Consider the following 22,730-nt stretch of genomic DNA (forward strand, 5'->3'; position numbering starts at 1 on the left):
ACCCGGCCCAGGGTTGAAGGGTTCCAACTGACCTCCTGGGACCTCTGAGCCATTCCGGTTCATGACCTTCTTCTGGAAGGAGTGGGGTCAGAGGGCACAGACAGGACGTGGCTGCTCCTGGCCGGGAGTGCTTGCAAATCAGAGTTCAGAAACGAGGACTTGTTTATGCAGTTATTTTAAGATTTTCCTCTTTAATAGTACAGAGTAGCCGGTTAAAATCTGGCAAATAATTAGACATCGAATGCGCAAAGCCCAAACTTCTGTGACTGCCCTTGTGCTGAACACGTCCTTTTCCCTTTGAATCCTTTTGTTAAGGACGAGGGCACAGTAATTGGACCTAAAAAGGCATCCAAATTATAGCATCTTCATGGCGATGAGGTGACAACATAATTATGATTCTGTTTCAGAGTATACGGTACATTTCTTCATATCAGTCCCCTATAAACAACGAAAATAACTCCGTTGTTATTTTGGCAGAGTAACAATTCTCAGCACTTGGGGAGTGCGCTCTGAGCCCACACTTCCTTGCATGTGTTGCCATTGTGCTGTTTATACGATGCTTACGGACATCTCTGGAGAGCATCGACCGTTTCCTTCCTCACCCGTCCCAGGGGCATTCACAGCTTATCTCCAAGAGGGCACACTGTGTACTCTGCCCTGCCCTCTGGAACAGGCCGCTCTTAAATACGGGATTGCATCATTGGTAGCCCTGCTCGGGGGAGGTCTGTGGTCCTGTTGGCTGTTGTGTGGCTGTGCTCCCAACCAGTGCTGACCCTGGAAGGGCCACATGACAGTGCGGAGACCCCAGGCCTGGCTCAGGTGAAGCTGGGTTCCACCTTGAATGTGCACGTTGCTGGCCACACGTGTGGCTGAGGGGAGGTCAGCCTCTGACCTTCAGGCCTGCACCTGCAGAACTGGGGTAACGAGCCCTGGCTGGCTGGGGCAGGGGCACCGCGTGAGCTAATGCTGAGGAGGGTGGCCGTGAGCCCAGGTCTGGTGTACCCTGCAGTCTGAGTGACCTTCCCAGGACCTCACTTGAATGGTCAAGTGCCTCTTCCCAGAAGCCTTTCAAGCCCTTCAGTCAAGGATTGTTGCTCTGCCTGCCTTCTGCCTCCAGTGTTTACAATTTGCAGCATAGCTTTGGCTCACACAGCCGTTAAACATCCCTGTGCCAGGCTGGGGGATGCGGCCTTGAACATGGCACTGGCCTTGCCCGAGCAGCTCCAAGCTCATCATTCAGCCCTGTGCCCTCACTGCTGTGTCTGTCCATCACCTTGCTTTTTAGAAGGTCTAGCCATTTTTCAATGTGTGAAACTTATATAGGCTCACTGTAGAAAATACATAAGTGATTAAAAAAAGAAAAAAAGAGTTCAACAGTTAGGATTTGGGTGTATTTCCTTTCAGCCTGGCTGGGGATTCTTCCATCCATCCCTTCATAAATAATGTTTATCCATTAGTAACAAAATTAAGGACACACTGAATATTCGTGGGTCCTGCTCTTTAGCATTTACGGTTCGTAGGCACATTTTCTCATGCCATTCAAGAGTCTTTGGAAGTATGATTTTCAGTGCCTGTACCGAGTTTCTTTGTGGGGCTGTGTCACGATTTGTCCAGAGCAGGCCGTGGCTGTGGTTTCTGGAGCTTGCTGTCCCAAAGGCCGCCGTGTTGAGTATCTCTGTGCATAGTCGGACAATTAGGAAGGCAAGATCTTGGGAAGCAGAACTGCTGGTCAGAAATTACGAGTGAGCGCGTCTTTGAGGCTCTTGTCCCCTTTGCTGGTGGCAGCCAGAACCTTCGTGACGCCCAGGTTGCAGAAGTGAGTGGAGTGGGGCTGGGGCGATGAGCCAGGCTCTGTGGACACCTTCCAGCAGGCCTCTGAGGATGATTAACTAAGGACACTGCTCTGTCAGCTCAGAGCTGCGGACGCTTGGGAAACACTTGTCCGTCTCCTCGGTGACCTTCCACGCCCTCCTACAGCATGTGCCGCCCTGCAAACGAGGCCCTGGTGGTTTTTTGTTTCTTTCCCCCTTCTTCCGCCTCCTCCCCCCCGCCCCCCCACTCCGATTCAAGCCGTTGTTTCTCAGTCTAGTTGTGTAGGACCCAGCTCCCTGGCCCAGGCTGGTATTAGGAGTCTTGTGCTGCCCCGGCTGAGGCTTTCAGTCTCCAGTCGTCGGTTGGCTGCTCACAGCAGCTCACGGCAGCTCACGGCAGCTCTTGCTGGCCACCAGCCACTCATGGCAGCACACGGTAGCCCACAGCCACTCACGCTGGCCGCCGGCCGCTCATGGCAGCACACAGCAGCCTGCAGCAGCCCAGCTCCAGGGAGAGCTGTTGTTCACAATCTTAGCTGTAGAGGCGCAGCCCACTGGCCCATGTGGGAATCAAACCAGCAACCTTGGCGTTAGGAGTACGGTGCTCCAACCACCTGAGCCTCCGGGCCGGCCCCCCTGGTGGTTTTAATGATTTCCGTACAGGTGCCGGCCCCGTGTCACAGCCTGTATTGCACGGCTGAGCCCTCTTATGTGACAGTCGTCCTAAGTCATGTGGGCTTGTCTCTGCCCGCACCTGGGGAAATCCAGATCCAGTCTCCACACCTACAGAACTGGACACACGGCGGACACGTGGGAAACATGTGCTAATTGATAGCAGATGGTCAGAACCTGGCGCTACCTTGGACTGCTCAGTCTCTGGGTTGTGTGGAATAACCGGGTAGTCGTTTGCTCACAGCGGTCTCTGACACTTTGTCCACATAGCTGCAAAAGCAGTTTTATTTATTCAGTCTCCAGATAATGCTTCGTGTGTCTGTGAACTAAAAGACCTCCTGCAATAACTCTGGTCCCCAGAAGTTCTGCTCTGTTAAATGTCACAGAATTCCCTGTCTTTTGAAAGCACAACAGGAATCAAGAATCCTTGCCCATGCGTTGGGAAACAGTGTCAGTAAAAACCTAAGAGGCGGTGGTTCTGAGACGTGTCTGCCTCCCTGAGGACCCGATGGCCTCTGAGGCACGGCTCCTTATTCCTGATTCATCTCTGTGTCCCCGGTACCTGCAGTGGGACCCCCCAACCCCCACGGCCGCTGCTCAGTAGACGCTGCCACGAACAGAGCAAACCGATAAGTGATTTGGGGGTTCTGCTCTTCTTTGTAATGATTTTAATTTCAGATATGGTTGCAAAATTATTTTAGCTTTAACGCAGTGGAACTCAGCTCATGGTCTGTAGCCAAATAGCTCGTCTCGTGAGCAGGGAGCGGAGTCTGGTCTCTGCTTCCTGCCAGCTGTGACTCAGGCAAGCTGCTTCTCCTCCCTCAATCTCAGTTTCCTCACCTGTAGAGTGAGGATTACAGACCCGTTTTTGCCTGAATGACAGAATCATGGTCGGATCAACAGGAAGCACAGTGAACGCAACACGTCCTCATATAAAGAACAAGTCCTTCTGCAGTCACTGCTTTGGGAAGCAGTTTGGGTGCCTTAGGAATAAAGCATTTCTTGGGGAAAAACAAAATCAATTGACAGTATTCATGAGAGACGTTCATTGATGAACGTCTATTTTGCTTTGTCAAATTCCTATTTCATATGTTGTTTAGTGGGAAAGAATTCTCTTAGGCCATCACTCTGCCCGTTTGTTCATGGAGAAACCCTTTCTTTGAATCCAGAGAGGGTCTCTTTTCTGTGACCCCAGTGACTGGCGGGGTTCTGTTCTCACTGTCGCAATGGCATTCCCTACTGCCTTTCTTGTCTCCTCTTGCTGGTAGGGGAGTTTTGCTGTAAAGAGAAGGAGAGACATTACATAGGGGAGAGTGGGGAATGGAGATCAAAAGAGATTTTTGTTTTGTTTTACGATGGGAGAAATAGAGCATGCCGAGAGCACAGAGAGGGGAGCATTGGTGAACTGGAGAAAAAAGCAGATGTCACCGGAACAGTGTTGTTGAGTGGGTGGTCGGGATTGGGGCTCAGTGCCCACAGGTCATGGTGGTGCCCTCTGTCCAGTGATGCCCGCTGCCTTCTAGGGTCAGGGCAGCAGGAGCAGGCTTCCCAGGGCCAGGCACTGAGGGTGCGTTGTCTTCAGAGAATTTAAAAGCAGTAGCAATGGTTAAATGTGGTCCTGCCGTTTTTCTCCACGAGCCACCAGTGGCAGACAATGTCAGTTATAAGAACACCAGGGTGGACCTTCCCGCTGACCACAGCTCTGTGCCACTGCTTGTGCCACCCCTTATGCCAAAAGGCGCGAGACTGGGTGGCTGGGTGCAGATGTGGGTGGGTCAGCAGGTGTGGTCGAGGAAGCTGGTAGAGGCTGTCTTCTGGCGGCTTCATGTGAACTAGGAAGCCAGGTCAGCAGCTGCAAGTGAGGCTGGGGTGTGGGGAGAGGAGAAGCTACGTACGACGTCTTTATTCACCATTGACAGAGTCAGTGGCCTAGAGACCTTGTATGACTGCTGTGTGGCTTTAAGAGTCTCCGTGAGCCAGTGATGGTGAGAGTCCCAGGGAAACAGGCAATGTAGGTGCAACTTCCCCGCTGTTCAGCTGTGTGAGTGAGGACATGCTGTGTGCAGAGCGTCGGGGTGACTCAGGATCATGGTTTCCTGAGTGAGCGCCTACTGTGTTCCCACTGCGGGGTCGGCATGCTACCGACACTTCCTATTCAAACCGCCACACCCAGAGACTGTCCCTGCTTGTCCAGGCTCACCCAGCATTACAGCATTAGGGGCTGGGGTGGGACATTTAACCTGGGTTTGTCTGCTTCAAAGCCACTGTCCTTCCCTTCATACCAATTCTTCCTTTTAGTATAAATGTGAAAAGAAAAAAGAAAATCTAGCTTTTAATTATTGTTGGGGCCTGAATTTAATACTCTTCTATGTGCCTATAATTATTTTATCAGACTCAAACATCAGTGTTTATCCATGATGTCTTCCTGCCTAGTACAGCGGGAGGAACATAGTAGACTCTCAGTAAATATTTGTGAATGGTGATCATGCTTTAAATAGGAATGAAGTGGCTTAAAAGCACAACAGATTTCCTTCTTTCGTGTTCTTAGTCCAGTGCCAGCCAGTGAAAGGGGTCTTGGCTCTTGAGAAATGCTATTTTGATCAATTTTTCCTTGCACCTAATTTAAGAGTCTAGCTAGAATACTTAATTGCCATGGGTAAAGTTCATCCATTGGAGGGTTACATATAATTTTTCAAGTTCCATGTTCGTTTTTTACTTTGCTGGTTGATGCTGGAATCTAGGCTGTGGAGTAGATTTGGGGAACAGGGAGGTTTTTATTAGCCCCTATCCAGAGGACTGAGGATTTGAATACTGAAGAAAGAATTTTCTGGGAGCTGGGCCACCGGACATTAGAATTGAGCAGCCCAGCTGTGCAGGTATCCACGAGCGGGACATAACGTGTCGGAGGCTGGCGATTGCTCAAAGGGGCAGCGTTCAATACTTTTCTTAGGCAGTTGGAAGTAATTGTTTCTGTGAAGATGAAATAACATATATATAATTTTTTTTTCCTTACAGAAAACACGGCCATCTTCATGTGTAAATGCTGTAACCTTTTCTCACCAAATCAGTCGGAACTCCTCTCCCACGTTTCTGAGAAGCACAGAGAAGAAGGAGTTAACGTTGATGACATCATCATCCCCCTGAGGCCCCTGAGTATTCCAGAGCCCCCCAAGCCCAGCAAAACGGGAGACGGTAAGCAGGCCGGGGTGCTGGGTGAGGACCACGGCCACGGATGTGCGTGTCTGTGATGATGATGTGAATTTGCTCTCAATTCCTTTGATTCTGGCATTCTGTCCGGTGGGCACAGAAACCTAGAAAATCCACATTTCCAACCCAGAAATCACAATAAGGGTCTAATTATAGATCTGCTCAAATAAGATTGCTTCTTTGCATTCCCTGTACTTGGCTCCGGTAGGGGTTTCTCCAGTGCCTGGTGGGTGGGTGGATGGATGGGTGGGTGGATGGATGATGAATGAAGGTGGAACCATCTAACTCTATAGAACATGAGCTTGTCATCAGGTAAGTGTGCGTTTAACCCAGCTCTAGCTCCTGCTAGCTACATTACATCACCTGAAGCAAATTATATGATTTCTCTAAGCCTCACTTTGCTTATCTGAAAAGAAAAATGAAAACGTATCCCTGTCCCCGGGGGACTGTGAGGATTAAATCAAAGAACATACCTGTAGCCCCTAGAGTGACAGAGAGGACAATAAAGGGACGCTGTTATCGTCACATACGTGATAAATAAGTGAGTATATGTAATCTTAAAAGCAGCATTTCTGAGCTAATCATGTACGCTTGGGACAAGGATTCAGTTGCAAGAAGCTTTGATTTGCACAGAACCCTCCATGTTTGGTCCATGTGCCAAGTGAGGTACTTCTTGCCTGCAGTGTCCGGACGTCCCCCACTGAACGGTGTCAGTTGCAGCAGGTGGATGGATTAGAGAAAGCGTCCAGGCGCTGTAATTAGGTCTGCATGTCTCTAAGGCTCATTCAGCCTGAGGTTGCTTCTCGGAGCTCTTCCCTCAGCCTGCAGGGCCTAGAAGGCCCTTGTCTGGACCCCTTCCATGTGCGATGATTGAACCCATTGCATTTTGTTTGCTTGTCCTGGGCCGAACACCGTGTAGATAAACCCATTGAAGCAATTACATTATTCCTTTATACTTTGTTTTTTTGTTTATTTTTCAATTACAAAAGTAATAACACCTTGCTGAAAAGTGTAAAACAATATAAAACGAGGAAGGCAAATACCCCTAACTGTCCCCCTAAGTTCCTCAGTGAATGGTCTTTACACCCTTATCAAAAATCAGTTGACCATAGATGTGTGGGTGTAATTCGTCATTCTCTGTTCTATCCCATGAATGTCCATGTCTGTTCTCAGGCCAGTAGAATACTATTTAGATGATTGTAGTACGTTTTGAAATAGGGAAGTGCAAGTCCTCTAACTTTGATCTTCTTTTTCAAGATTGCTTTGGCTGTTTAGGGTCTTGTAATTCTATATGTTATTTATATGTTTCTTTAAAAAAGGCATTTGGAATTTGATAAAGACTACATTGAATCTGTAGATCAGTTTGGGGATTGTTCCCATCTTAACAATATTAAGCCTTCCAATCCATGAACATGGGATGTCTTTTTATTTAAGTCTGTAATTTCATTCAGCAATGTTTCCTAGTTTTCAGTGCCCCAGCCTTATACCTCCTTAGTTATTTTCACTCCTAAGTATTTTATTCTTTTGATGCTGCTGTAAATGGAAATAACTATCTTAATTTCATTTTCACATTGTTCATTGCTAGTTTACAAATATGACTGTTACTCATATATTGCTCTTGTATCCTGCAACCTTGCTGAACTTGCTTATTAGCTCTAATAGTTTTATTGTGGGTTCTCTAGGAGTCTATCTATATAAAATCTTGTCATCTGCAAATAGAGATAGATTTACTTCTTCCTTTCCAATCTGTTTGCCTTTTATTTGACTTTCTTTCCTAATTGCCCTGGCGAGAAACTCCAGTACAATGTTGAATAGAAGTGATAAGAACAGGCATCCTTTTTCTTGTTCCTGACCTTGAGGAGAATGTCTTTCACTGCTAAGTATAATGTTAGCTGGTTTTTTTTGTTTGTTTTTTTTGTAGGTGTCCTTTATCAGGTTAAAGAAATTCCCTTCTAGTCTTAGTTTGTCGAGTGTTTTTATTATTGGATTTTGTCAAATGTTTTTTCCGTGTCTGTTGAGATGATCATGTTTTTGTTTTTTTTTCCTTCATCCTACTAATATGGTGTATCACATAGATAGATTTTCATATATTGACTCAGCCTTGCATTCCTGGGATAAATCCTACTTGGTCATATTGTATAATTCTTTTAATATGCTTCTGGATTTGGTTTGCTGGTATTCTGGTGAAGGCATTTATATTTATATTCAGCAATGTTGGTCTAGCGTCTTTTGTCTGATGTCTTTGGTTTTGGAATCAGCATAATAGTGGCCTCTTAGAATGAGGTGGGAAGCGTTTCCTTCTCTTCTATTTTTTGGAAGAATTTTGAAGTGTTGAAGTTAATTCTTCTTAAATGTTTGATAGAATTTGCCAGTGAAGCCATTTAGTCATGGGCTTTTTATTTTTGGTGGGAAGTTTTTTGATTACTTTTCATATTATAGGTGTAGTCATATTTTTCTGCTTTTTCTTGACTTAGCTTCAGTAGTTTGTATCTTTCCAGGAAATTTTCTATTTCATCAGATTTATCTAATTTATTGGCATACAGTTGTTTTTAGTATTTCCTTAGAATTCTTTTGATTTTTGTAAGATCAATAGTAATGTCCCCTCTTTCATTCTTGATTTTAGCAGTTGAGTCTTAATCTCCTTTTTCTTGCTGAGGTCAGCTAAAGGTTTGTAAATTTTGTTTATTTTCTCTCTTGTTTTTCTGTATCCTATTTCATCACTTTCCACTCTAACTTTTATTATTTCTGCCCTTCTGCTTGCTTTGTGCTTAGTCTATTTCTGTTTTTCTAGTTTTATGTTGGAAGGGTAGGCTGTTGACTTGAGATCTTTCTTCTTTATTTAACATTAGGCATTTACTGCTATAAATTGCCCTCTAAGCACTGCTTTCACTGCATCCTGTAAGTTTTGATATGTTGTGCATTTGTTTTGTTCACCTCAGTGTATTTTGTAGTTTTCCTTATGACTTCTTTCCTGACCCATTTGCTATTTAGGTCCACCGTTTAATTTTCATTCATTTTTGAATTTTCATAATTTATTTCCATTATTTCTAATTTTTGTCCAAATATATTTTATGATTTTAGTCCTTTTAAATTTATCGGGACTTGATTCATGGCCTAATATTTATGTAATAGATCCTGGAGAATGTTCCAGGTGCACTTGAGAAGAATTTGTCTTCTGCTGTTGTTGGGTGGTTAACACTGTTGTTCTAGTCTTCTGTTTCCTTGTTGATGCTTAGAATTTATAATTAAGGAATATGTGGCTCAGAGCCCAGAGGCGTTAAAACAACACACAGACATACCTGGGGGATATTGCAGGTTTGGTTTGAGACAACTGCAATAAAGTGACTATCGCAGTGAAGCGTGTCATAATCTTTTTGCTGGTGCTGAGTTTTACCTACAATTTGTAAAAAATGTAACATCTGTGAAGCACAGTAAAGCAAAGCACAATAAAACAAGGTATGCCTGCCTGCACTCAAGGTTACCTAGTTAGTAAGTGGGAGAACGGGATTTGGGTCCCGCTGGTTTGATGGTATTTGCATGTTCTTTTGGTACTTTGGGTATAATCAAATTCTTACTATTGAGCTACTTTTATAAATAATTTTCTGAGTTTTGACTTAAATTATTCTTGAATACATTTCTCTTCTTTGTGTATACTGGAAGATTGGTTGCTTCTGTTGTTTAATTTAAAAAAGTATTTCTTAAGACTTTAATAACTCAGACTCTGAATGTGAGGAAATTTCTTCAAAAATCTTTTATTCAGTACTCCAAGTCCTTTTTTTGATTTGTGCAAGTCCATAAAATTTGAGGATTGTAGAGGTTTCGTTTCTAATGATTTCTTTTCAGGTTTAACCTTCACAATTAATTTTAGGTTGAGAGATACTTGAAATGGTTTCATTAAACCTTTAACTGAGTGGCAGTTGATTTATTATTTTGGTCTCCCTTTATAACATGAACATTTCTAAATCCTCTGGTTTATTTTATAGCCTTTTAATCATTTTTTTTTTTTTGCTCATGTAAGAAGTGGTCTGCAGGAAAACCTTCGGTTTTTCTGCCCTCTTTCTAACCAAATCTCAGGTTGTTGTTCAAGAAAAAATTGCCTAATGGACCAAGCTCATTCTCCCTTTTGTGTGTGTTATTGTATTTGTGAGTGTGTGATTCTTTATATGAGTGGGTTTGTGCGATGTGTGAGTGTGTGAGTGTGAGTGTGTGTGTGTGCACACGTGTGCATGCGCGTGGGCATTCATTCATCCCGATGGAGGCAGGGGCAGTTGGGTTTGCGCGAGGAGGAATTTACTTGTAGATGGGTCTCCTGAAAGCCTTGTTTGGCTCTTCCGTCGTCTTCTCCCTGTCAGCCTTTCAATAGGCGTTCTTCTCTTCTCTCTTTACCTTTTCCTTCCCTTCTCCTCCTCCTCCTGTTGCTTTATTCAATAATTGCAGCTGTGATGTGGCTGAGTGCTGTGCTGGGTGCTGAGCGTCCAGGGCGGACCAGGCACCGTTCCTGTTGGTTCTGCCTCCTGGCTGCTGGGTGGCAGTGAGGCAAAGAGGCAACTTCAGTGCTGTGGGGAAAGTGCTTTTCTAGGCTGAAGTATGGGCTGATAAGAGGGGGGCACATTGTCTAGTTTGAGGGCAAAAGGAGGCTTCCCAGGGGAGGCTGGGATCTAAATTTAAATCTTTGTGTTGCCTCTTCTGGGCACTTACCACAAATAAAGTCATTTTGAGTGTATGCAGGCGTGCTGTACTGCTGTTCCTGTAACCACTGAAACCCGAGCCCTGATTACTCCTGTAGGCAGCATGTGGTGCTGGAAAGAGCACCCACCTTGGACTCAGACAGACTCAGGTTTCAGACCTGGAGCTGTCATGTGGTTGGCAGGGCTGCAACCGGCACTTGTGGTGCCTTTGTGCGGATTACAGAAGGGTACCCCCATTCTGGACTGATGGGTCAGTCACAGGCTTTCCTTCAGAGTGAACAAACATAAAATGTGCCCAGAGGGCTGCAGCCAGCCTCAGAGACCTCAGCGTGGCTCATGGAGCATCGGCCCCTGCCCGCCCTTGGATGCGCTCACGCACGGCTCAGCACACAGCACTGTGTTGGGGATAGACCCTGCTGGGGTTTAGGCAGGTGGCTTTGGTCGTCTGTCCAAGGGAGGTCAGATGCCGGCCCTTTTTAAAGCAGGCTCTGAGACAGATGCACGCAGTGCTTTCATACGTGGTACGTGCACGGTGCATCAGTGGCCCTCCCGCTGCCCCTTCTGTCCATCTGTTGTCCAGTTCAGGAGTTGGGTCACACTGGGGCTGGGTGACACCATCGTCATTTCTCTGTAGAACTTAGAGGTTGAAATGTGTTGTTTCTGGGCTCTGATACCATAATCTGACCTGACACAGACACGAAGTTCACAGACACTGAGGCCAATGGATCTGGGTTCAAATCCTAGCTCTGCCACATGTTAGTTCTGTGTCTTGGGGCAAATTAATTCATCGTCCTCAGCCTTGGTGTCCTCCTCTGTTGAATGGGAATATTACTGATGCTTTCCTCAGGGACTTGACGGAGAAATGCCCTGGAGGTGCTCGCTGTGGTGCCTGAGGTGTACGGCTGAATGATTAATTGTTGGCCGTTGCTGGGATTTCCATGGTGTTTCCACATCATTGCTGATAAAACCCCACAGAACAGGCTTAGGATGCCTTCAGCCTCCCAGTGCCTTACAACACAGGGCCGGCTATCGTCTGTCCCACAAAGGGGCTGCTGTGTTCCCCTTAAACCTGAAAGGCTCACGCTCCCTCATTTCTGATAAATAATTCATCGTCTCCCTGTCGCTTGCTGGGTTGTTGGAAATAAATGCCAGGGAGATTGACTGTCAGGGCCTGACAATGTTAGTGTTCAGGATTTTTCTAAATTCTCTAGTTGGTTTGATTAAAGATTGAGCTGCAAAGTGAGAGACTGACTGGAAAGCTGGCTTTATCCGTGGTTTTAAGCATAGTGAAGTTTGTGGGCCCCTAATTCTGTAATGGCTTTCTTGCTGTATGAGACATTTTAAAGCGAAGACATCAAGGAAAAGGTGCCGTAATGAACAAGAGTGGGCGAACGTCTAGGAGCCACAGGCTCCAGCAGTGGGCTGGCCGGGAGGGGACTGGTTTCTTCAGCGAGAGTCCACATCAGAATACCAATGACTGGCCATCGTAATACACAGCTGCCATTTATCCGTCCCCTAAGCATCACGCTCAGCATTTGGGCAGATTGCTTTTATTAATAGGGACTCTACAAAATAGACTCAGTTTGTGTCTGTTTTTCATGTTAGAAACTGAGGAGCAGGGGGGATTTGAACCCAGGGCGGCTGAACCCAGCCAGTGTTCTCAGCACCCCACATTTGGGCTCTACCTGTGTATCTAGAATCGACGTGAGGGTTACATGACTCAGCAGAAAGATCTGGGAGTGGGGGATGGAAACCCATTCCCAGCTCTGAGAGCGCAACAGCTGCTTCTGGAAAACGTGCCAAGTCGCTGAACCTTTGGAAACCTCATTTCATTTCCTATTGTGAAAATTACATTTGCTACATCTATCTCTTAAGGTTTTTATGAGGATAAAATGAGATAATCGCTGGGAAAGTGCTTCCTTGAGTGATGTATAAGGGCTTACGTTATTAGATTTTTGGTAATATTGGGCTTTTTTTCATAATGCTCACATTATCTTTTGATTGAATGTGAAAACCTTTAGCTGATTCTTTCTGTCTCTTGCTAGCTCTTGGCCCTGGATCTGCAAGGACGGTTCTCTGACGGTGGGAAATTGTCCCCAAACTGTGGACTTGGGACAGAGTTGAGATGCACCTTTCTCACCTCTGTGGGAACTTGGGACATAGGTTATGACTTATGTACCAAATGTTTCTTTTCCTATTTAAAAAAAAAAAAAAAATTGAAAAGAATTTAGGTGCTACAAACAAACGTTATTTAATACTTCACAAGGTAGACGCCTTCGTTCAGACAACTCCAAGGTGGAGAAGGCAGGAGGCTTTAGCAGGATGAAGAATAAGATCAAGAGAAGCTCACAGGAAACGGTGCAGGGAGCTGGCTCACCACCTGTGTGCCTCTCACTGTGAGTCCGAGACGAGCTGGGATGAAGGCTGAGCTGCTCAATAGCGGGGACGCCCTGGTGGAGAAGGTCATCTGAACTGAGCCTGAACTGTTGGCATTTGACTTCGGCTTGAGGTCTGATTGGGGGGGCAGGAGGCAGTCAGATACGGGGCGATAGTACAGATAAGTAAAACGAGACAGGGTTATCTGTGCATGTTTAGGGAGGTCTAGAACATTCCATGAGCGTGGGGGGTGGCCACTGTGGGTGTGTGTGTATGTGTGTATACACGCATGTGCGTGCAGGTTTGAACCACGCAGTGAAGGGCCTAGAAAGCCAAATCTGAGAATTATGGGGCTAAGTCATCAAGAGCAAAGGAAGGTTCTAGAACGAGGGAGTGGTAGTCAGACAAGGGATGGAGGTGGAGAAAGACTGGAGAAGGCTGGATCCCGGAGATTGTGTGCAAGCATCCAGGTGACAAAGGTGACATAAGAACATAAAAGGGGTTTATGGGGCAGATGTCTTTAGGACAAAGTCCATAGAGTTCAGTGACAGACTGACTAAAGGAATTCAGGGAGGAGGCAGGAGAATTGGAGGTGATGCCATTAAAATGTTTTGATTTAGAGGTGACAACATTTTCCTTGCCCATTTCCAAGAGCCTCGGCTCTTCTAAGAAACGTGGGTAGTTGACAGCAGCAGCTTGTTTTCAGTGCTGTAGTTATTCCAAGTTCATTTATGAATATTTCATTTTTAGCGAACTAATTGGTCTTAAGGATCTGAATTATGGATGTAGGAAGATGTAGGATTCGTTTGGTCACCGTTGTGTTAGAGGCTTTCCAAAGCTTTCATGGCCGATTGGGCATTTCTTCCTGGACAGCCACATCACACACTGCCCGTCAGTGAAATGCTCCAGGATTTAGCAAGTGCCCGCCAAGCAGGACCAGGTTAGGTGCAGGGTGAGAAAGAGCAGTGGGAAGAGAGATACACAGATGAGTCTTGCGTCGGACCGACTGTGCTGTGCTCCTACTATGTGATGAGCACAGATCTCGCATGCCTTGCACACAGTGGTTGCTTTCCCATGCCTGGCATATGCTCGTCTGTGGAGAAAATGCTGGGTACCCTGCTGCAATGAGCTTGCCAAACGAAGGCTATGTGCACAGTTCTCCACGAGACTGCTTTGTCTGCCCAAGACTGCTGACAACCAGCCACCACTTGGGGTCCCCAGAGCCACCCTCACTTCTGACCAGCTAGATATAAATTTGGAGGTCCCTACAGAGTCCTTCAGGTTCTGTAATTTGCTAGAAAGACTCGCAGGACTCAGAAAAGCGTTACACTTACAATTACAGTTTTATTTTACCAAAAGGGTACAAATTAGAATCATCCAAAGGAAGAGATTCTGGGCAAAGTCTGGGACTAGGAGGGTTTCAGATGGAGCTTCTGGTCATCCTGCTGCCCCCGACGATGGAGTCCTGGATGCCGTTACCTCCTGCCCCTACATATGACACAATTCCATATATGTTGAGCAGTGCCAGCCAGGGACGCTCGCTGAGCTTTTGGTGCCCAGAGTTTTTATGGGGGCTCGATGACGAACTGCCCGTGTAGCTGGCCTGTTCAGCCTCCCTTCGTCAGGGATGTTCAGACCGATACCTTTATTCTCCACTTCCTCCAGAGGGCGGAACCCATGTGACGTGTTCCTGTCATAAGTCATATAGTTAGACTGTCCGGCGACCAAAGCCCCCTGGCAAACAGACACTCCCCTCAGCCAGGGCATGCCTAGAGGTCAACCCCAGAAGCCAAGGACAGAGGCCAGGCCGCTCATTGGGTAAAGTTTCTTCTCCTCATAGAGCATTTCGGAGGAGTAGCTTGTATCCACCTGGTCACGATGCAGAGTCTGTCACTGGGTTGGGCCTGGGCCACCGACCCCCGTAAACTCTTCTGCAGAAGAGATGACGGGACGGGAGGTGCATGTTTTATAGCCTCTCCGATTCTGCTTCTCTATTAATTGCTGCTTCAGTAGGTTTCACAAGGTCATGCTGTTGTAAAGAATAAGGGACTGAGGTAAACGATTGTCCTTTGCTAGTTCCTTTCCTTACCTCCCCCTCCAACCTCCCCACACATATCGGCCGGGCCTCCTGTCGGCACAGCTCTGTTCTGGGGAAATCCAGTGCAGACAAAGGGAGCAGAGGGTCTTGTGCCCTGGTTCCTTTTATCGGTCCCTCCGTTTGCCTTTCCTCCCCTGCTCTCTCCACACCCTCCCACCCCCACCCCCAGGCCCCAGCACGTCCAGGGAGATGGAGGGAAGACAGTAATTGTGCTGGCTGCCCTGGCCGAGGAAGGCTCTGGTGTGGACCTCCCTCAGGCACCGCCCTTGGCACCGCAGCCAGCAGAATCTCTGTTCCTGCCAGCCCCCTCCACCCATCCCCAATCTCAGCCACTTTCCCATTCTCCTGCGCAGTCTCCCTAAGTTCTTGGGGACCCTGTCCAGAATCTGCTCCTTTGTCCAGAGCCCACATTTTCACACTGCTGTTTCCCTGCAGACTCTGCTGCCTTTCCCTGCAGATTCTGCTGCCTTTCCCTGCAGAACTGTCCTGCCCTCCTTTGTCCCTGTGGCCTCTCTGTCTGATTTGGGACCAGAAGTGACTTGCTGTGGTTGCTGTGGGCAGTGTGGCTGATGCTTTCCTGTGCAGAGTTGTAGCCTTAGAGTGAGCAGGGAGGGACCCTGAAGACCTTCTACAGATGACCGATCCCCCAAGATGTGTTAGAACCTAAGACCTCCTCCTCCACGCTGATGTGCAGATTCAGCGAGGACTGCTGAGAGGCCATGCCTCAGCCAGGCAGATCCAGACCTCTAAGGAGGGGATGTCAGCCACGTGCTGCCGGCCGCCTGCTTGGCCACTCGGCCTACCTGTCAAGTCACATCACCTAAGACCATGCCACTGTACCTGCACACAGCAGCGCGATGCTCCCTGACCCCGCTCACCCCTCTTAATTCCCACCTTCATTCCAGAGACAAATGCCTTAAAAATGAATGCTAATTAAGAAGAAATACAAGTTGTACAATGATGTGAAACTTGCTCTAAAGCAGCTCTGATCGTGACATGTAAATCACTAGGTCGCTAGGAAACTTGGAAAATGTTGTCTGTAGTCTTGTAATTTGTGGTTTTAGACTGTAATTATTTTTTCTCTTTTTCGTCAGAGCAATTTGGCTGTAATAATCATGATGCCTTGCAATAATCTGAATAGTTGTGTAACTCGTTAAGAGCATGAAAAGCTAAGCAGCCTTCCTGAACCCTTTGCAAAGAAGCCCTCAAGCCATTTCTGAGAACTGGATTTAAATGGAGATGGTGGTTCACACGGAGCCTGATTTGTGAACTGAGGGCTGGTGGGCCCCACTTTACAGAAGCAGCATATGCACAGGTTCTGATAAAATGATTTCCTAAGTCACACTATTACAAACCTTATTATATATTAGCATAGAGATGCAACAATATTAGCGCTAAACGTGCTGTTTGCAGCTGCTCATTTCTGGAACTACCTCAGACTTCTCATTCTTTTGTTTTGTCTTGTTTTGTTTTTGTTATTTTTGTTTTTTCCCCTTTTATTTATTTATTTTCCAGACTTTTCATTCTTAATAAAAAAAAAGCACAACACTGAACATAGTCCCACACTTGGAAGGTGAGTACCTGCCCTCACTGTCGCCTCGAGTGACTACCGCGTGCCCTCTTGTTTCCTCTGCAGAGCTGTCAGTCATGAAGAGGAAGAGAGGCCGGCCTAAGGGGTCCACCAAGAAGCCCAGCGCTGAGGAGGAGCTGGCAGAGGGCCTCGTGAGCCCGGGCGAGGACAGTGCACTGGCCCTCGGGGACGGGGGCGGCCTGGCCCCACGCAGCCTGGAGTGCCCCAAGTGCTGCCGGAAGTTCTCCAACATGCGCCAGCTCCGCAAGCACATCTGCATCATCGTGCTGGACCTGGGCGAGGACGAGGGAGGCGCAGGTACGCACCTGCCCGGCTGCACCTGTCGGTTTCTGAAAGAGCTGGCCGCTCAGATCAGTTTTTACTGGTTCCGTTGTTACTTGGAAGTAGCACAGATCTACACGCGTCTCGCCTCTCTGGGCAAGTGCCGATTTCTGTAATGACTGCGGACTATGTCTGGGAGTATTCTTTGAGCTGAGTGTGTCATCTGGTAGTTGGTGCCCAGAGAGTCCAAGTCATGGGGGTATTTTAGGAGATGACTTGGGGTGTCTAAGAGGGTAGACCCAGCCTCTACCCTTCAGGAGGTAAGACAGTTACAGATATTTGATCAATAAATGTGGGCAAAGGAATTATCTTAACACATGCGGTTGGGTACACAAAGTATTTCAAACAATAGGGTCCCCAGAGGGAATAATAAGAGTCTGGTTCAAAGTCTGAGAAATGCTTTAAAAAGTAAACCCTTTGTACGTTGAAAATAATGATGAATTCCCAGGAAGTGACAAAGATCGTATGGAGAGGTCCCAGGTAACTTTCCCCTTTTCCCCCAGTGGTTATGCCTTAGTTGCCAAATACATCTTACGTTTGATATCGTACAATGTCAAACCCAGGACATCAGCAGCGAGAGAACGTGTGTGTAGTCCTGTCACTCATCACACGTGCAGACCCTTGCAGCCCCCGCCACAGTCAGGAGACAGAACTGCTCCGTCACCACAGGCATCGCCCTCGTGCTCCTGCATCACAGTTGCCCCACCCTTTACCCGCCCCAACTGCCACTCTGTTAGCCAGTTATTTTGCCATTTCAAGGCTGTTACATCAACTGAATCCCACAGTCTGTGACGTTTTAAGATTGGCTTAGAAAACCTTGTTTTCAGACCCAATTTCATAATTTTATAATTGAGGCAGTTGAGGTCCAGAGTGATGGTTACCCAGACTCACAGTCCTGGGAAGGGAAGTTGCAGTGCCATCCCACGTCTCCCTATGCCTACCCTGCGGGCAGCCCCGTTCTGCCCCACCAGTGTCCTAACCACTCCCATTTCTACGTTGCAGATATAGGTTGTATTCATCTTAGTGTACTTCTCTCAGCCTTTTCTCTAGCTTTACAAGAAACGAAAATTCCACTCTGTGTGGTTCCGAGGTTTATTTCTACTCTGTAATTAATTACGCAGTGTTTTCAGCAATGGCAGACAGGCAGGGTCCTTTCTAATAGGATCAGCTTCCTCCAGTAATGAGCTGTATAGAAAATGGTCTTGTGCGCTATTGATTTCAGTGCCTAAATGGACTTGAGTAAATACCAAATGCAAAGGTAGGAGCTCTGGGTGTTTTTCCCTTTCTGGCCACGGCTGCGAAGCCTCCAAAATATGCGGAAACGACCTTCTGCCCAGCTGCCTCATGGCTGACACTCATCTGATCACCCCACGTTTCATAGTTTGCCAAGCACAATATTACGCTTTGGAAAATTCTCGCATAATTGTTTTAATACATGCTCTGTGAAGAGCAGCTTAGTGACATTTCAAATGCTTGACCTTGACTCTTGAGCTTGTTAAAACAATTAGAGGAAAACAAAATAAACTCCTTCCCTGCGCTGAACCATGGCAAGTTAAACTAACACTTTTGATATGTATTCGACATTTATTTATTTTATTCTGCATTTGAATAGTCAAAGAAGCCAGGAAAACAGATTTTTTTTTAAAATGCCATGATGTGCAACAGCTGGTGTTTTTGAAAAACATTTTGTAGCCTACAGAAATCAATATGTCAAGTTTATAAAAGCGACTGGCTTCTGAACCTTTCTAATCTTGTTATTTCTGGGGTCGTTTTATGCAAGGAGAGTTGTAAAAAGGTGCTCGTATTTGTGTTAAATCCTTCCAAAAGAAGACAGGCATTTATTTTAAGATTTTACCTAAGATGCACTTTTAATCTTCATGAAGATTCTTTACAATATTTCAAGTGTCTTCTACTATATCTGTATTAGCAACACAGCTGACTTGATAATAGCTGCTATGGTTGAAAACGGTTTTGAACGAGGCGTGTTTGAAATTCACAGGTGGAACGGCTGTGCAGTGTCAGTCTCTGAATATAACACTTTTCTCTGTGGAAGGAGCCATAACGGCGACATCTGCTTCTCCTCGCTGCCTCGTAAACCCTCCTTTTATCTCTGCACTGATGAGATGAATGGAAACCCTGAGGAGATCTAGCTCAGTGGTCTCCACCTGTACTCCCTCTTCAGCATGCTTGTGGGGGCTTCTCCTTGTGTAGTTAGATTCCGTTCCTGTGACCCCTCTCTCCCGACTGTCCTCCGACCTCTGCCACTGACGCTGCTTCTCACGTGACTGTCGCCGACCATCAGTCGTTGCAGGCCAGGTTACGCCCTTCTAACAAACCTCCCCCGAATCGCAGTGGGTTAACACAACCAAGCTTCCCTCTTGTTCCTGCTGCACGTCCATTGCTCTGCTCACTCAGGGACCCAGGTGGAGAGAGCAGCCACCGTCCTGAGCACTCCTGGTCACCGTGCAAGAGGGAAGGAGAGCCCTGGGTGGTTTCACCTTGGCCCAGGGTGACATCTGTCATTTCTGCCCATGCAGGTCATTGATCAGAACTGATGTCACGGCCCCACCAGACTTCGTGGGGCCAGGAAGTGCCTAGGGCAGGCGAGAACCGGAAATGTTTGATGACTGTCACTAGAGACGATTTCATGTCCATGGATTTGCCCAGTAGCTGTGTTCTGGTGACCTACAGACATGTGCCTTGTCCAGACCTTCTCTTGAGCCCGAGCCCTATATTTCCGTTGGAGTGTTCCGTAGGCAGTTTAAGCTGGATGGCACATTCAGTACTGAACTCAATCTCCAGCTCCTTATACTTCGTCCTCCCATATTCTGTCCTGGTGACTGGCCCCACCATCCAGATGGCTCAGCTCAAAAGCTCTCCCAAAAAACAGGCCTTTTTGCTAGGACTTTTGCAGGAAGACTGTCTTGTTAAGCCCCTTGGAAGGCAGCCTGGGGCTGTGCTGCTGTCAGGGGTGCCAGCTTGTTCAATGGGTGCCAGCAGGCAAAGGGGGTGGCCCCGCTGCATTCTGCTGTCTGAAGTTCAGTGGGCTACTTGCTGGGTCCTGCGTGGAGGGGCTTGATGTCACGTGACGGAGCCTGTGACACAGGGGGCCTTTACTCTAAGTGATGGTTCTTCCCAAGACAAGTAGCTGCTGCGTGTTATGAAAAAAATCAGTGCTTTTCTCACCGTGACAACCCCAATTGCTGAGAAGCACGGGGATAGATGGCAGTGGCCCGTGGCCCAGCAGCTGTTAAAGCCAGACGTCCTGCTGTGCCCGCTGCCTCCGGGCTTCCACGGAGGCTGGCTAAGCAGAGGGCTGAGCGGGTTCTCTGCAGCAGCCGGTCTCTTCTCCGCCTCTTCCTGCTGACTGGGCTTGTGCGTTGTGGGCGCCAAGCCAGACTTGGGGGACCAAAGTTAAGAAAGGCGAGTCTCTTCCCTTGAGCAGCTGAGTGTCTGCAGAGGAGGACAGAGAGGCGAATAGATCACAGTAGATGGCAGAGGGGCCACCAAATGCAGAAGGGGCAGGGCAGGACCACAGGTCTGTGGGGTGCATCCTGGAGGGCTTCCCGAGGAGGGGGCTGTGAACTCTGTCTCTAAGGGTATTTGGCCTGGTGAGGGCGGGGGAGGAGGTGGGATCGGTGTTTCCTTCATGGTAGTTCATGCAAAAGCCTGCAGGTGCTGGAGTACAGTTACCTTTAAGGAAGGCTGGGTAGTTCGCTGCAGGTAGTATGTAGTTGGGGTGGGGGGTCACGTGGAAGCAAAGGCCTCCTGCCCTTCATCTGCTTATTTTCATAGCCATCCCTCTGTGGGGACACTGTGCTGGAAGCAGGTGCTCCCCGGGCCTCGCCTAGAGTAAGGGAGACAGGAAGATGTGAGAAAGCCTGAGGGAGGAGGAAGCGCCGAGGGAGCCACACATAGTCAGCAGGTTAGAGAGAATTACTGTGGGTCAATACGTTTCTTAAACTGTGGTATTAGCAGCGTGGATTGAATTGGTGGAGAGCCCCAGAATATAATCTTATCAGTCTGCTGTTCTGACACCTGCTCCGGGCCTTATTAATGTGGCTGATAACACTTGACTCTGGGGCGTTCTGAGATTTAATTAGTTCTTGGGCAATTTGGAATCGGAACTTTAGAATATTAGTGCAGTATTAATTATGAATGAACGCATATGAGCAAATTTCTACAAGTGTCTGATAGCAGGGACAGTTAACTCTTCATCTGCCCATTACCACTCAGCCAGCCTTGTTTGAATGCTACGATGTGTAAGGGCTCAGAAACCCTGTGGGAAATTCAAGGGTAAAACATAGACACAGATCCCACCTGCTGAGCGTGGGGTTGGGCAGTGGGGCAATATCCCCGCCGATGAACTGCTCTAGGACAGGAGGGGATGGTGAGAAAAGAGCAGGGAGAGTCAGAGGTGAAAGGGTCTTACTTGAGAGATTTTGTATCCAATGACCTTCATTTTTCTTTGCAAGGTCAGAGAAGTGCATCTGAGTTAAGGGTGTGTATGCAAATGTGATGTGCTTGGTGTGCGCGCAAGTGTGACGTGCACGTCGGTAAGGGGCTGAGGAAAATGGGAATACTTTTGACCTTGCTGTTGGTCGTCCATGACCTGATCACAAGTATTGATTGAGCACCTACTGTTTGTACACCAGGCAGGTGGTGCTGCTTCCCATGTGATGCCAAGGGGCAGAGGTGTCGGCAGTAGAGGTGCTCAGACATCAGTGGGCCGGGCAGACAGTGGCACCAATGCTTTGGGTTAAGCGTGATGAGCATCTGTAGAGGTGACCAGGGTCTTCAGGGAGCTCAGAGAAGGTGCCACCGTAGCAGCCTGGGAGCGCAGGGTGGTGGTCAGGGAGGGCTGGGGCGGAGGTTTGAAGGCCGCTGGGCCCATATTCTGAAGAGCGGGGGAAGTGGAGGCGAGGGCAGGGAGGAGAGGGGAGGAGATGGGGAATGCCAGCACTGGCCGAGGGAACAGCAGCCCTTCGGGTCACCTGTGGTCAGTGGCAATGGTCCAGTGAGGGTGGAGAGACGGGGACGTAGTCTAGAGCCATTGAGGAAGTGTGACTCCCAGGACCTGGAAAGAGGTTGGAGTGGGTGGGAAACAAGAAGGAGCGAGTAGGGGGCTGTCTGGGTTTTGGCTTGGGTGCTAGGGTGGCGGACGGCCCTGCCAGTCTCGAGAAGCCAAGGGAGAAGCAGGCTTGAGGCCAAGAGGATAAGTTCTGGTTACACGTTGAGTTTGTGGACTGTGGGTGTCCAAGGGGTGTCATCCCCCGGGTATGGAACCAGCAGGAGGGCTGGGCTGGAGCCCTGGCCTTGGGGATCTCAGTGGATGGTCATCAGGGGACTGGATGGAAGCAGAAGAACAAAACAGCAGGGCGGCCTCCTGAGGACCCTGCTCGGGGGCGTCCACATGGATGGGGTTACGATGTCAGTGATGCCAGCAGCTTAAATGACACGAGGCTATACAAAGTCTGTTGGTCTTGGGACTGTGCTTAGTGGTGACCCGAGCAGGAACCGTGTCAGTGGGTGATGCTTGCAAGGGGAGGGAACGAAGATGAGATTGGGGACAGAAAGAGGAGTCATCTTGAGATGACAGAGGATGGCCACGTGGAGGCTGCAGGGCGCTGGCGGGAAGCAGGTGGCAATTTGGGAGTGTACTCAAGGGATTATTTGTACAGGTGTGGGCAGGATTGGGTCCTGGGGGATGCTGGGAACAACGGGCTGTTGCTGTCACCCTGGGTATAGAGGAGGACGGGAGAGCAGTCACCACCACTGCAAGGGAGAGAGCTTGGCCTTTGGTAGAGGATGAAGTTAACCGGGGGTGACTGGGCAGGGAGGGAACTCCACTCCATGCCGTCCCATCTCCTGCTGGTACCACCACTGGCCAGACCCAACGAGAAGCCAGACGGCAGTGGAGCCCCTTGTGACCCTTACAGGTCAGCCTCTGGGATCTGAGTGGAGAA

General features: G+C 48.0%; 1 protein-coding gene across 8 annotated transcripts in view; it reads left to right on the top strand.

The window, feature by feature from the left end:
• The window catches only part of ZFAT (zinc finger and AT-hook domain containing), a 213,275-nt gene that overhangs the window by 90,075 nt on the left and 100,470 nt on the right, over window positions 1-22,730 (top strand). For 7 of the 8 annotated variants that reach the window (XM_074316937.1, XM_074316938.1, XM_019724243.2 and 4 more), the window contains 2 exons: window positions 5,499-5,675; window positions 16,489-16,740. In XM_074316937.1, coding sequence (XP_074173038.1) covers window positions 5,499-5,675; window positions 16,489-16,740 — 429 coding nt within the window. Of the gene's footprint in view, window positions 1-5,005; window positions 5,360-5,498; window positions 5,676-16,488; window positions 16,741-22,730 lie in introns of those variants that run through there. The other variant, XM_019724253.2, reaches the window with a different exon arrangement.

The sequence above is a fragment of the Rhinolophus sinicus genome, linkage group LG12 (genome assembly GCF_036562045.2).
Source record: "Rhinolophus sinicus isolate RSC01 linkage group LG12, ASM3656204v1, whole genome shotgun sequence".
Taxonomy (NCBI): Eukaryota; Metazoa; Chordata; class Mammalia; order Chiroptera; family Rhinolophidae; genus Rhinolophus; species Rhinolophus sinicus.